General features: G+C 38.4%; 1 protein-coding gene across 4 annotated transcripts; it reads left to right on the top strand.

Annotated features, from left to right (window-relative positions):
- Positions 1 to 110: 110 nt before the first annotated feature.
- Positions 111 to 11,897, top strand: LOC136257614 (uncharacterized). Of its 4 annotated transcripts, none has more exons than XM_066050863.1 (4): positions 111 to 244; positions 6,834 to 6,904; positions 8,340 to 8,426; positions 8,479 to 11,897. In XM_066050863.1, exons 3-4 carry the CDS (start codon positions 8,377 to 8,379, stop codon positions 11,687 to 11,689), a joined length of 3,261 nt encoding a protein of 1,086 aa, XP_065906935.1. In that variant the 5' UTR covers positions 111 to 244; positions 6,834 to 6,904; positions 8,340 to 8,376; the 3' UTR covers positions 11,690 to 11,897. The 4 variants fall into 4 exon arrangements, with proteins under 4 accessions (XP_065906935.1, XP_065906934.1, XP_065906936.1 ...); XM_066050865.1 differs by lacking the exon at positions 111 to 244 and adding an exon at positions 2,213 to 2,323; XM_066050862.1 differs by lacking the exon at positions 6,834 to 6,904 and having other exon boundaries at positions 121 to 244.
- Positions 11,898 to 12,386: the final 489 nt, after the last annotated feature.

The following is a 12,386-nucleotide window of genomic DNA, read 5'->3' as shown; positions in this document are numbered from 1 at the left end:
TATCTTTGGGGGCGGACAGAGGATTGCGGAATCTGCAATACAGCTGTACAGAAACGTGACGTATTTCAAAAGTTTATGGATCACGTTTTCCGGTTACGCTTTGCAAATATTCTGTGGTGACGTATACACGATTCAACCCACGTGCACCACGCTATTTGTGTGCGTCTCCCAAAGGCGAGGAAAACTATCTGAAAGCAGCCAACCCATCGTGGCAGATACAGAAAAAGAAGCTGCCTGGCACTCCGTAAGTATCTCGTAGATTAGTATACACAATGATTATTATGCTCGGTTTTTCATGGCTCGACCCGCCCTTTAATTTGTTGCTCGTGGCGAGTCATGTGTCCTTCATCGTAGCCAGCTCAGCTGATTAAAACTTTTACATGGATGAGAAAGATCCCATGCGCGAATGAACAAGGGTGATCTGGCTACGCAGCTTGCGGGTCTGGAAACAAGCCAACCATAAGTGAATGTGTATGAGTAAATCACCCATGAAATAATAGGCTAAACATTGTACTGGGTGCCTAAATCTGTGCAAAGTGTCACAGCCAAATGATCCGCTATTGTGCGCATTCCAGTATATAATAGCGTATAACTGATGTGTAACCATATAGCTATTGTTATTATCTACTACTGACTTTACCAGATAGGCACTGGAGGGTGTAGAGCCTGTTCAAGGTGTTTACCCATAGCCTAGGAGCCTAAGAGAAAATCTTTGAGCTAAATATCCTAAAGTAAAACGGGACAAATACCTAGAAGGGCTGAAAAAAAGCCAACCTCCTCGTGATTTGATCCACAGGCCACCCAGATTCTGGCCAAGTGCCACACTCGGAACCAACTTTGACCTAAGTAGGGAAATGTTCGAGTGGTAATTAACATGCTTGTCAATGTCATGCTCTCCCTTTCCCTTGTGGGTCAACGTTGAAACCGGGTCACTACTGCTGACCTGGATGACCCACTGACCCGGATGTGACCCGGATTAATTAAAGCCGAGACGTGTTTCGGCTAGTCTCGAGTGAGCGAACGAGTCTACATTTTGAGCGTTCGATTCGTGTTGAGTAAATATTGCGACTTCAGCCTAGTTGTAGGTTGAAGACCAAAAAAAAAAAAAAAAAAAAAAGCTGCCCCTCACCATAGATACCCTCAATTTCGTGCTACATACTACACTTACTAACAAATGAGCGTGGCTGAGCGTATGTTGGTAATGTGATAAGTGGGCGTGGCTCACAAAAGAGCTACGCGATAGCGTTTATAAGTTCCACTTCGTCAAACGAACAATTTCGTTTCTCACGTGATCCAATCCGGGTCAGACCCGGATAAATTGTAAACCGGGTCAGACCCGGATGACCTGGAGAAACTGTGACCCAGATGACCCGACCCGGTTTCAACGCTGTTGTGGGTCACCATATACTAACTGGCCATGGGGTTTGACATCAATCCATGTTGGCTTAACTTTTCTGTCCAGTATTGACAACGAACTCTACCTTTATTATACAGGGGAATTTTTGATACCAGAACCTGCAAAATTATCCCCATACCCTGATGGAGAGATTGGTGGTGGTATGACAGCTGATGGCATACCACAGCCATTCGTGGATATGGCAGTACACGGTGGAACACAATCATGCGGTATCTGTACATGTGGATATGGCAGTGGGGGTTTTCAAGTAATGTATTCTGTAAGAACATATCTGCTCAGAATGCCTCTTTGTGCTAAGACTACAGATACCGCACATGGTGAACATAGCAAGGCCTTCTGTGTTAAATTTAGGGAATGCTTGTGTTTAATTGTGTGTTTTAGTTCGATATGTGCTAAAAAAATTAACCACCTCTCTAGAACCATGATTGTGTTCCCATGGAAAAGTTTGCATAGATTTGCTCCAAGTATACCAATTTTGTTTACTATATAGTTTCTATTTTATGATAGCTGCTCATATCTTTTATACATATTACAAATACATAAGTACCTTGAGAACGAGTTAGCTCTTAACAAACAGGATGATAAGGTCGGTATACATAATATCAGGTAGTCATTTTGATGATGTAAGAACTTCCTATGGAGCATTATGATGATATAGTGTTATTCATTCGTATACTTTGAAGCCATAGTATACTTTGAAGTTTTGTAATTAATGAGAGATTTAAAATCCAATAGATACTCGCGGGTAGGTATCTAAACTGGTTAGACACACGTGACAAATTTTTTTGTCACATGCGTCATATGTATTGCTGGATTCCAGTCACAACAGCCATCAGAAATTGCTAGAGTGTGAAGAAAACATCGCTGGACAATAGATATGATTGTATTCATCTAGGAATCCTACCAGTGAGTTGTTTTAACACTAATTCAATCAGGAAGCTGCCATTATTGGCAGTGACCAGAGCGCCGAGCCACAATCTAAATTGGTTATTGTCCAAAGGTATCTTCACTATTTTAGAGAGCTTCAGAATGGCACATAATCACCTCAGGCTTTGCCCTCAGTGATTATTGCTCCATTCCTCAGGTCCCTAAAATAGCGAAGATACCTGGATTTGTGCAATAACCTACACATATTGTGACATACCATTATCCCAGATTCTCTGCAAGATTGGTATAGCTTATTGTTAAGTGATTCTAACAAGCCATGGTATGCACTGATAGCATAAACTATAACTTGTCAAAACAATGCCAAAGTCAGTGGTTAAATATGTGGGCGATTTTGAGCAAGAATTATGGATTCTATCTGGCTCAGACAAACAGCAATGCCTTAAACATTAATAACTTCCAGAATTAATCCAGAGCTTTATCACCAAAATAAATTCAATAGCCAGTTTGTGGCCAGGATGATTCATCTTATTAGAAATGTCCCACAACCTGCAAAACCAGAAAATCATCATCAGTTGCCTTTATCAATGAAGTATGTATTTGCAGCTGCTTAATTGCTTTGATCTTAATTGGACTAATCACCTAATTTATCCCTTAAGCTTCCATACTGACTTTCTGATACGACGAATGAGTATGTTATTGTGACATTACAGGGCTGTCAGTAAAAATGGAGGAATTAAACATTATAAGTTTTCAGCTAGAATACTGATTTGAATCCTGAAATACACTATTGTACAGTATTATGACCTTTTTAGATGTAATGCAACATCCCTAATATTTTGTAACTACAATGTGTAGCTGTCTCCGTACATACATCTTGTAGATAACATTTCAAGATTCCTACCTGCTTGCTTGTTCAGTAATCCATAGAGCACATTCCTAGACATTGTTATAAATGAAAAGAAAGTTTTTAGTTTAATACATTAATAAAAAATTTTTAAGCAGCTGTTTTTCAAACATCTGGCTTTGGTTGTGTTGTAGTTGCTAATGGATCCTAATGGAGTAACCACTTATGCATTATGATGTAATAATGGTTGCGAGGGCAATAGCCTTTTTTTTAAATGTACATCTAGAGTTTGAAAGAATGTTGTGTAAGTTATGCAATTAACATTACACTTCTAGGAGCTTTTAAAGCTGGCCTGTGGTTAAAAGCAGCTGTTAGTGGCATGATTGTAATGGAAGGTGATTATGTTACTGGTATTCAAAGTACAAATTCTGATAGTATATAGTTTCATACAGTTTGCTGCATATTCAGCAAGGGAGTGCATATGCAGGACTTTGAAAATGAAACTTCCTTTGGTCACTGGTGAATTTGTTATTGTGGCATAAAATGATGGCCTTGAGCTGCTTCGTTTGGCCACCAGGCTTGCAATTGTGGTCAGGCTGGCAGGCAGATGAAAATTTGAGTTTCTATGATCTTTTTAAAATTCTATATCCGGCCACAAATGTTTTTTTTGTTGTTATTAATGCTGTATTTGATGTTAGATGAAAGGTGATCATGATTTTCGTCATGTAAGATATTTCTAGGATGCTTTTTAAAGGCAGAATTTTAGGCAGCGCGCAACATTTGGGGGAGGGGGGAGGGAGCCCTCCTTTATAAATATGGTTTTGCAACTCCCTTGTAATGTAGCTAAACTCTTTACAGAATGACTTGTTTGTGGCTAAATTCTCTACATGGTGACTTTATTGTAGCTGATCTTTCTACAGAGTGACTAAAACTTTCACAGGGTAGCTGAACTCTCTACATGGTGACTTGATTGTAGCTGGTCTCTCTAAGGTGACCTGTAACATATGTAGCTGAACTCTACAGGGTGAGTTTTTGTAGCTGAACCCTCTACAATGTGGATGAACTCTGTACAGGGCGACTTGTTGTTAGCTGAGCTCTCTAAATTGACTTGTTATGTAGCCGAATCCTTTACAGGATGGCTTATTTGTATAGCTGAACTCTCTACAGAGTAACTTGTTTGTAGCTGGACTCTCTACCGGTTGATATGTTTGTAGCTGAACTCTCTACATGGTGACTTGACTGTTAGGGCTGTAGCAATACCACATTTTACACCTGACAACCTGGTTTCTAAAGATGATGACATCTGTCTACAAGCATTTCTGACAACTGAGCTCTCTTCGGTTACCATTGACTTACCAAAATGCTTTAAAAGCATTCTAACTCCTGGAATGATCTTCACATTCAAATTCACAAGAGAACTCTTTGTAGTAGTACTAGTTGATTTGCAATGTTCCACAGAAAAATGATAAGCTTTGATGAGCATGTTGTCTCGGGAAGAACTGTTGTAACTACATGACACTGTTCAAGAAATCTTTCCAACATACAGAAAGTGGAATTCCATTTTGAACAGACTTCCTGAGATAATTGATGCTCAGGTAACTATAGCTGTGTTTGAATATTGCTAAGTAATTGATGAGCTGCTGATGATTGATCAAAGTGTTCCACAATTGACCTAACAATTTTCAAGACCTCTGTTATAGTGTCCTCCTTCAGACCATCATTGATGGCTAACTGCAAACTGATATACACACCTACTGTTGGCAAAACCTCCTTCTCTAACTGCAGCTGTAATGTTAGCTGCATTATTTCTAACAAAACAGGTAGTTCTTTTCTTTTCAATCTCCCAAGCTTCCAAAATGGTGCGAATGTTACTCAGTAAATTATGAGCAGTGTGCCTCTCACACAGTGGGAAGGTATCAGGGACAACTAACTGTTGTCATCAATAAAACGCTAAGGTAAGAATCACCAGCACGGGACATCCAACCATCGGTGGCGAGAGCTAAAAACTGTGTAGATTTCATAATAGCACTAACCTAGTTCACTATATATTGGTGGTATAACTTGATCTGAAAAGTATTTACAGTTAGGCAGTTGAAATCACCTATCTAGAATCTGTAAAAGACACCTAAAACCTTCATTCTCCACAGTGTAAAAGGGTTGGAAGTCTGCTACTATCATACCAGCAGCTGTTCTTGTAATGGCTATGTAATGCTGACTTGTAGGGATGTAGGGATTAAGTGCATCAAGCATTTCTTCAATTCTTGGCTGCCCTTTGTCGACCTCTTACAAGAAAGCTCTTCTATCTCTAGTAGCTAGTTCCCTGTATTTCTCCTGATGGTGTTACTCCAAATGCTTACATGAATTAGTAGTATTATACACCTTCCGTTTACTGCCTCCCCTTGATACAGTCTCCTTGCAAAACACACACACAGAGCTTTTGAATCATCACATTTACACAATTTGAAACTTTTCCAAATAACACTTCTCTTGTCACACAAAGCTGCTTTGTTTCATTAGTCCGCAATCACGTGTGCGTGTATGATGGATATTATAGCGTACAGAGTGACTTGTTTGTAGCAGCTGAACTTACTATTTCATTGTAGCTGGTCTCTCTATGAGGTGACATACGTAGCTGAACTCTACAGGGTGAATTTTTGTAGCTGAACTCTCTACAGGGTGAATTGTTGTTAGCTGAGCTCTCTAGGTTGACTTGTTGTGCAGCTGAATTCCTTATAGGGTGAATTGTTTGTAGCTGAACTCTATATAGTCATAATATCTCTCTACTTACTGAATGTTCTAATAGGGTGACTGCACTATTAGAGTATCTTGAGTGAGGTATTTGCAGTATAATTCAGTGTTTTTTATTGTGAACTCTAACCACTGAAAGGGTATTCTATGATAATTAATCTACCTATACACCAATTTTCAACTCATTCCCATAAGCAATTTGCCTAATAGGCGTGGCAACAAAATGTTTTTCTTTTTATTAACTAAATGTTTTTATTAGCAAAACTCAATCGAGTGATTGTTGATTTTTGTGTTGTATTGTGGTCTTAATCTCGATTTCTTTCAAACCACTAAAAGATACTCCTACAATCATTAATCTAACTACAGAACAATTTCCTTCAACTGATTTCTTGAAGCAGTTCACTCTGCAGACGTGGTCTTATTCGTGAATAATTGGTCATAACTCCATGAATCTTGACTCACCTTCCTGGTGGACATCTCTACAGAAAATTTGGTTCCAATCAGGTAAGAGATCATGGAGCTACAGTGTATGTACACACTGTGGATTTTTTCTCTGTCCATTATGCAACATCACTTTTAAGAAAAAGTATTTAAAAATTCTGTTCATTTGAACATTGTGTACTGTGTATCATGTACTACGTATTGTGAACTGTATTGTGATTGATGCAATACACATTATGAGTACATATGCAGTATGCAATGTTCAAATGGACCAAACATCTGCAGTATGTGTGAAAATTGTGTTTTCTTTTTCTCCAAACAAAATACCCATGGTGTGGAGTGCCAGGTTCTTGGGCTGCATGATGTGTCTTGATATACCTGTCAGTGAATCTGATAGACCACTTTTATGTGGCCACTGACCAGCTGAGCAAAAAAAAACCCATCATTTTCACACACTCCCCAAATTCCATTTTATTGCTTCTCTGTTATCTATAGTAACAAAGGAGTGGTCACAAATACTTACTTGAACAGATGAGCCACGTGCCATTTTTGTAGCTGTTTGAATCGTGAGTTATGATTAACTATACACCTGTAATTTATTTGCCATATTGTTGCTGTATAGATCAAAGTTATTTCTGTTCCAACTGTCTAGTGCTATAACTTCAAGACTATATTCAACAGAAAAGGCCAAAACCTTTGATAGTCAAGGTTTAATCCAAAACATCCAAGCTGTGAAAAAAAGTCTGGTCTTCTACTATGATAATGATGTGATATCAAAGGTGGCAGCCAGACAAATAGTATTTTACTGTCCCTTAATTTGTGTCACATTTTTTTCCTATTTTCGGAAGGTTGCACCCTTTTTCACACATGGCTAAGAAACTTTTTTGCATTGTTTTACTTCATAAATGTTGCACATACATGACTGCTAGCTTTATAAGCGATCTCAAAATGCACACTTGGTACAAACAGTTTCATTGGTTTGTTTTGACATTATAACTCATTGATATTTCAGTATTTAAACAAATCTCAATTACAGTACTGAAGGTTTATGGTTTATACCTTGACAGTTATCTGACATGTGCAAGAATATTTAACTAGTTTGCATAGGCAGTTTAGCAGCTAGGTAGGCATGGCAACAAATCGCAGCAAGGCTAACTGCTCTATTAGAGTATGTTCGATCGCACGACTCTTGCGTATATTTGGTTGACTATAGCCTATTTTTATTTGATTATTTTTTGTAGTACTCCAATAGAGCACACATATTTTCTGAGTGTTTCTAATACAATGCACATACAATGTTCTAAAATTTCCATGAATAGATCTATGAAATTATATTCTGGTGTGGTAAACTAGAACTTTCATTGATAAGGTAGAAATTAAATGACGCAAGCAACTGACAGCAGTGGCAGAGTGGTAAAGGGTTTGTGCATAATAAGGTGTGGAGGTCCTTGGTTGGAACCGTGAACAATATTTTTCAACATTTTCCTGTACGTTCTTTTTGTACTTCTTGGTGTCTGTTCTATTAGAGTATCTCGATCGCGCTTGTTTCACATTTTCGGTTTGTACTTGCATCTTCTTAGCTAATACTCTCAGTACTTTTAAATCGCAAAAGGCCTATGCTTTGATGGTCAATCTATCTGTATACCACTTTTTAAGTTGTTTCTGTCAGTAGTTTAGTAACCTGCAGGTGTGACAACCTGCAGGTGTGACAAAAATCGCACTTGCAATTTTGGAAAATTGTTTGTAACTTTGTACCACTTCTACCAATTTTTTCATAAATTAGAAGATAAATGCATCATAATCATGCTCTTTATACCCTTTAAATTTGAAAAGAATCCAATAAGCTATAAAATACACATTTGTCTGTCATGTTCCTGGACACGTTGGCTTTCCTTGGCAGCACGACACACCACTGTGTGTCCTGATCTGATTTATGTGTTAGTAGCAATAACATTAATACAACTGTGGATCCACATTTGTGTATGATCTAACTTTATTCAGGTGATCTATTTGCAAACAATTGTGCAGTTAATTGAGTATGGATTTGTATCTCATCCTAGTACTATTTGGTCTCTTTAGTGGAATAAAGTAAGCCTTTGTTGTGAAAATTGTGTTTTTATTATCAATTGATATTCTTTAGTGAGGTTCACGGATCATACTTGGATCCTCCACGCATTCATTTTGCTGGCACATTCAGAGCTGATGTCAACACTCGTAATAACAATCCTTGTAACTTTCATCCAGATAAACCTTTAAGTGAATATGATGAGTGGAACTATCGAGGTACCAATGAATGGGAGTTTGTTGATACAGTAGTCACAGCTGTAATTGGTGAAAATGGTGAAGAAATTCTTGATAGTCCATTATTAGGATCAGAAATTTTCAGCAACAAAAATCGTCCATTTGGAAAAATTGTTGATATTGATGTTGATTTTCAAGTTTCGTCATTATATGGACTGGAATTTGGCTTCAAACATAATGGGGAAGATTTGTTTTTGGGAAAGTGGTCAACGTCAGTGATTGTTCATGATATGTGGCGTAAAATGAAGTGTACCAATGACATCACAGGTAGTAGCACATTTGGCGCACAGAGCACTACAAGAATCACTGATTTGTCATGGTCTCAATCTGATGCCATCAAAGGCCTAAAAGAGGCTACTAGACGTCAGGGTGCTACTGGTGACCTATCTGTGTCCATTGCTATAGATGTTTACAAAGTTGATGTTTTTGTTGTTGGTCGAGTTCTTGGTACTATTGGTGTAGCCATGGCCAATGAACCTTTAAATGTTGGTGGAGAAAGGAAGATGGATTATGAAGATGTTGGACCGTTCAACTTTCCAGAAGGTCATCCATGCCATGGATTTGATGAAGGTAGTGAGAAACCATGGAGTTATGGTGCACCGTTCAAAGTTGACTCCACCCGAAATGTTTTAGTAGTTGATCTTGGGAATGCTCTACCCATGCATCACAGTGGCGACCCATTAGATATTGGAAGCCTGTATTTTGGTATCCTTGTGGATGGTGTAGTGCAACCATTTGGGGAACCCATTCCTTATGCTGATGCTAACAGCATTATGTGGAAACATTCAGGAATTATTGAACAAAGCCTTGCTACTGATGTAGCTAGTCAACTTGCAAATGCAAAGCTTGTAGTTTTTATTGATTCCGGAGATACTACTAGTGGAAACAACTATCCAGTTAAAGCAACCTTCCCTTCAATGCAAAGCGATGAAACAGTGTCTTTGCTGTTATCAGAAATAGAATATTTTGTCCGTCCCATGGACTACTATATGGATAGATTAGAATATTCCAGTGATAATGAAAATAATGCAATAAGCACTAGTGATTTTACCCTGATTGTTACACGGTTTGGCCAGCCTGTTAGTAACACAAAGGTAACGATGATAGACAGTCCTAATCAGTCAGGTCAAACTGTACTCCCAACTGGAGCTGTGTCACCCACTGTGTCAACTAAAACAACAGAGGACAATGGGCAAGTAACTTTCACATTTGCAGTCAATAATCCAATTCCTATGGTAAGAATTTATGAAAATGATCCTTGCCCTGATTATTTAGAAACTCAAAAAGCAAAACAACAGGGTAAATTTACTCCTTTTAGAAGGAAATATCGTCCGACTGCCTCATCCACAGAAGATGTTCCAGTCACTGTTTTACCCATTGATGGCCAGCTATATAATTTCTACTACTGCATAGGAGAGGAATGTACTCTTCCAGAAGATGGTTTTTATCTTTACAAAGGCTTAATCTCAATACTTGCATTTTCTAGTCCTGCATATGAAGCACCTTACACGTGGGTGGATCATGTTAAACCAATCTTTGAACAGTCACATAGGCTTCACTACATCATGAGGACCATCTTAGATATGAGCAACTATACAGAAGTTATACTGCCTCATAATATTGAACTGCTCAAGAAAGTGTTCCTAAAACCAACTAGTGATCCCAACTACATGCCTACAACCAGAGATCTTTCACCCACTAAAAGACAGATGATATTGACATGGTTAGATGATCCTCTATACAGCTCTGTTGAAAGTGAACAAAGCACTGAAGAAGCTCCAATTTGTGATACTTCCTCTCTGCCTCCTAATAGAAAAAAGAAAAGTAGTCCTTCAGTCAATGCACCAAGGTGTTTATTGAAGAATATACCATTTAACACTGATCCACAAAAGCAAGATGGACATTTTCAAAGGGTTTTTGGAAGTGACCCAACTTATGCTCGATTAAAAGAATTTGCTCATCATCCACCTAGAGCACTGTTTGGCTTAGAATTTTCGAAAGAAAATAGTGAAGTTGCCGATTTATTGGAAAGCTATGGATATTGGCCTGTTTGTAATATTACCACATTACAGAGTCAATTGGCAAATGCAATACTACTTGAGTTTTCTACTCTTCCACTCTACCTCTCTTCCATGTACTCAATTGTTGAGAATTGTAACACTGAAGCCTACCAAGCCATTAGGGACATTGCAATGCAAGAGATGTTACATTTTGTTCAGGCAGCAAATATTCTCATTGCAGTTGGTGGAGAAGTGATTGTTGATGATCCAAACCATGTGCCATCTTATCCTTCAACTGGAGGTCTTCCTGGTGGGGTGTTACCAGGACTTGATGTCAACTTAGAAAACTTTAACTTACAACATGTCTATGACACGATGATGGCGATAGAAACTCCGATGTTAACATATGTTGGTAGACCATTTCCAGAATTCACACTCTTTACCATAGGCCAGTTGTACAAAGAGTTAGCAGTTTGCATCAACATTCTTGGTGAAGGTATATTTGATGCAAGCACTGCAAGTCGCCAAGTTCACTGGCCTTGGACTGAGCCAAGTAGCATAGGCACAGTACATATTGTCACAGACGTGGAGTCAGCTTTAAGTGGAATACATCAGATAATAGAACAAGGTGAAGGAGAAGGTCCCCTCAATCCTAACCAGGTTGAGACAGGTCAATATGGTCACTTTTATCGCTTTGAAGAAATTGTCTGTCAGAAACGACTGGTTATAACAGATCAAGGAGGCTATGCTTATGCCGGTGCTCCTATTGAATTCAACCCAGAAGGTGTGTATCCTATGAGGGATAATCCGGATGGTGAAAGTATTAATCCTGGTACTGATTGTCATACTGAAGCTAAAGCATTTCATCGTACCTATCGTAGCTTCCTGCGTGTTCTACATGAGGCGCTTAATGGAGAGCCAAATAAGATACACCGCTCTATTGAATTGATGGAAGCTCTTCAAGTACATGTCAAGAAGTGTATGTGGACACAGTATAATGATGATGAATCCACTACTTGTGGACCTGTCTGGAATTATGAATGGAACTGAAACAAGTGCTCCATAGGCAGACTTCTCTGTGAAATGTTAGTACATAATTATGTAGAAACTAGTTTTACACCTGTTTAGTAGTGATTTACATGTATAGGCAAAGTTTAGTTGCAGTTTTTGGAGTGTGTAGCATCCCTTAGTGTATTATGTACTATAGAACTGTCATATTCAAATACACAAACTTTAAATAGTCAGTGGGCTTATGTCAGGCTATGTAAATGGTGGTGTAGTCTCAGGTGTAGTGGTTCTTTTTACTGACTCATTCACAGGGTCATTCATTACCATATATGGGTATAGCGCTGGTAAGTGCTGAATTATAATGTGCAGGAGTATGTCACAGGACATGTAAAGAATTCCTAGAAAATCTCTCTGCTCTTGAGTGGCTCTTCCAAGAATTGGTATATTTCTTGTGTAGTGTTCATGTATATATATATATATATATATATGGTAGCACAGTTATGGTGTCAAGGCTGTAGACAGAGACACAGAGTATGTTGCTACAAAGCACATCACGTCTATTCACTGGCATTTAAGTATGAATTATGTTTAGGGACCTGCCGATTATGCTCATAATTTTACCTATTATGCTATGCTGCACTGCTAAAAATTCACCTACTATGCTTAAATTAATGCTCAATATTTACCTATTATGATCGATTATGCTCAATGTTCATGCCTTAGTTCATATGCTTTGCTA

The sequence above is a fragment of the Dysidea avara genome, chromosome 6 (assembly GCF_963678975.1).
Source record: "Dysidea avara chromosome 6, odDysAvar1.4, whole genome shotgun sequence".
Classification (NCBI taxonomy): domain Eukaryota; kingdom Metazoa; phylum Porifera; class Demospongiae; order Dictyoceratida; family Dysideidae; genus Dysidea; species Dysidea avara.
Note: the sequence above shows the minus strand (reverse complement) of the source record. Positions and strands in the feature narration are given on the sequence as shown.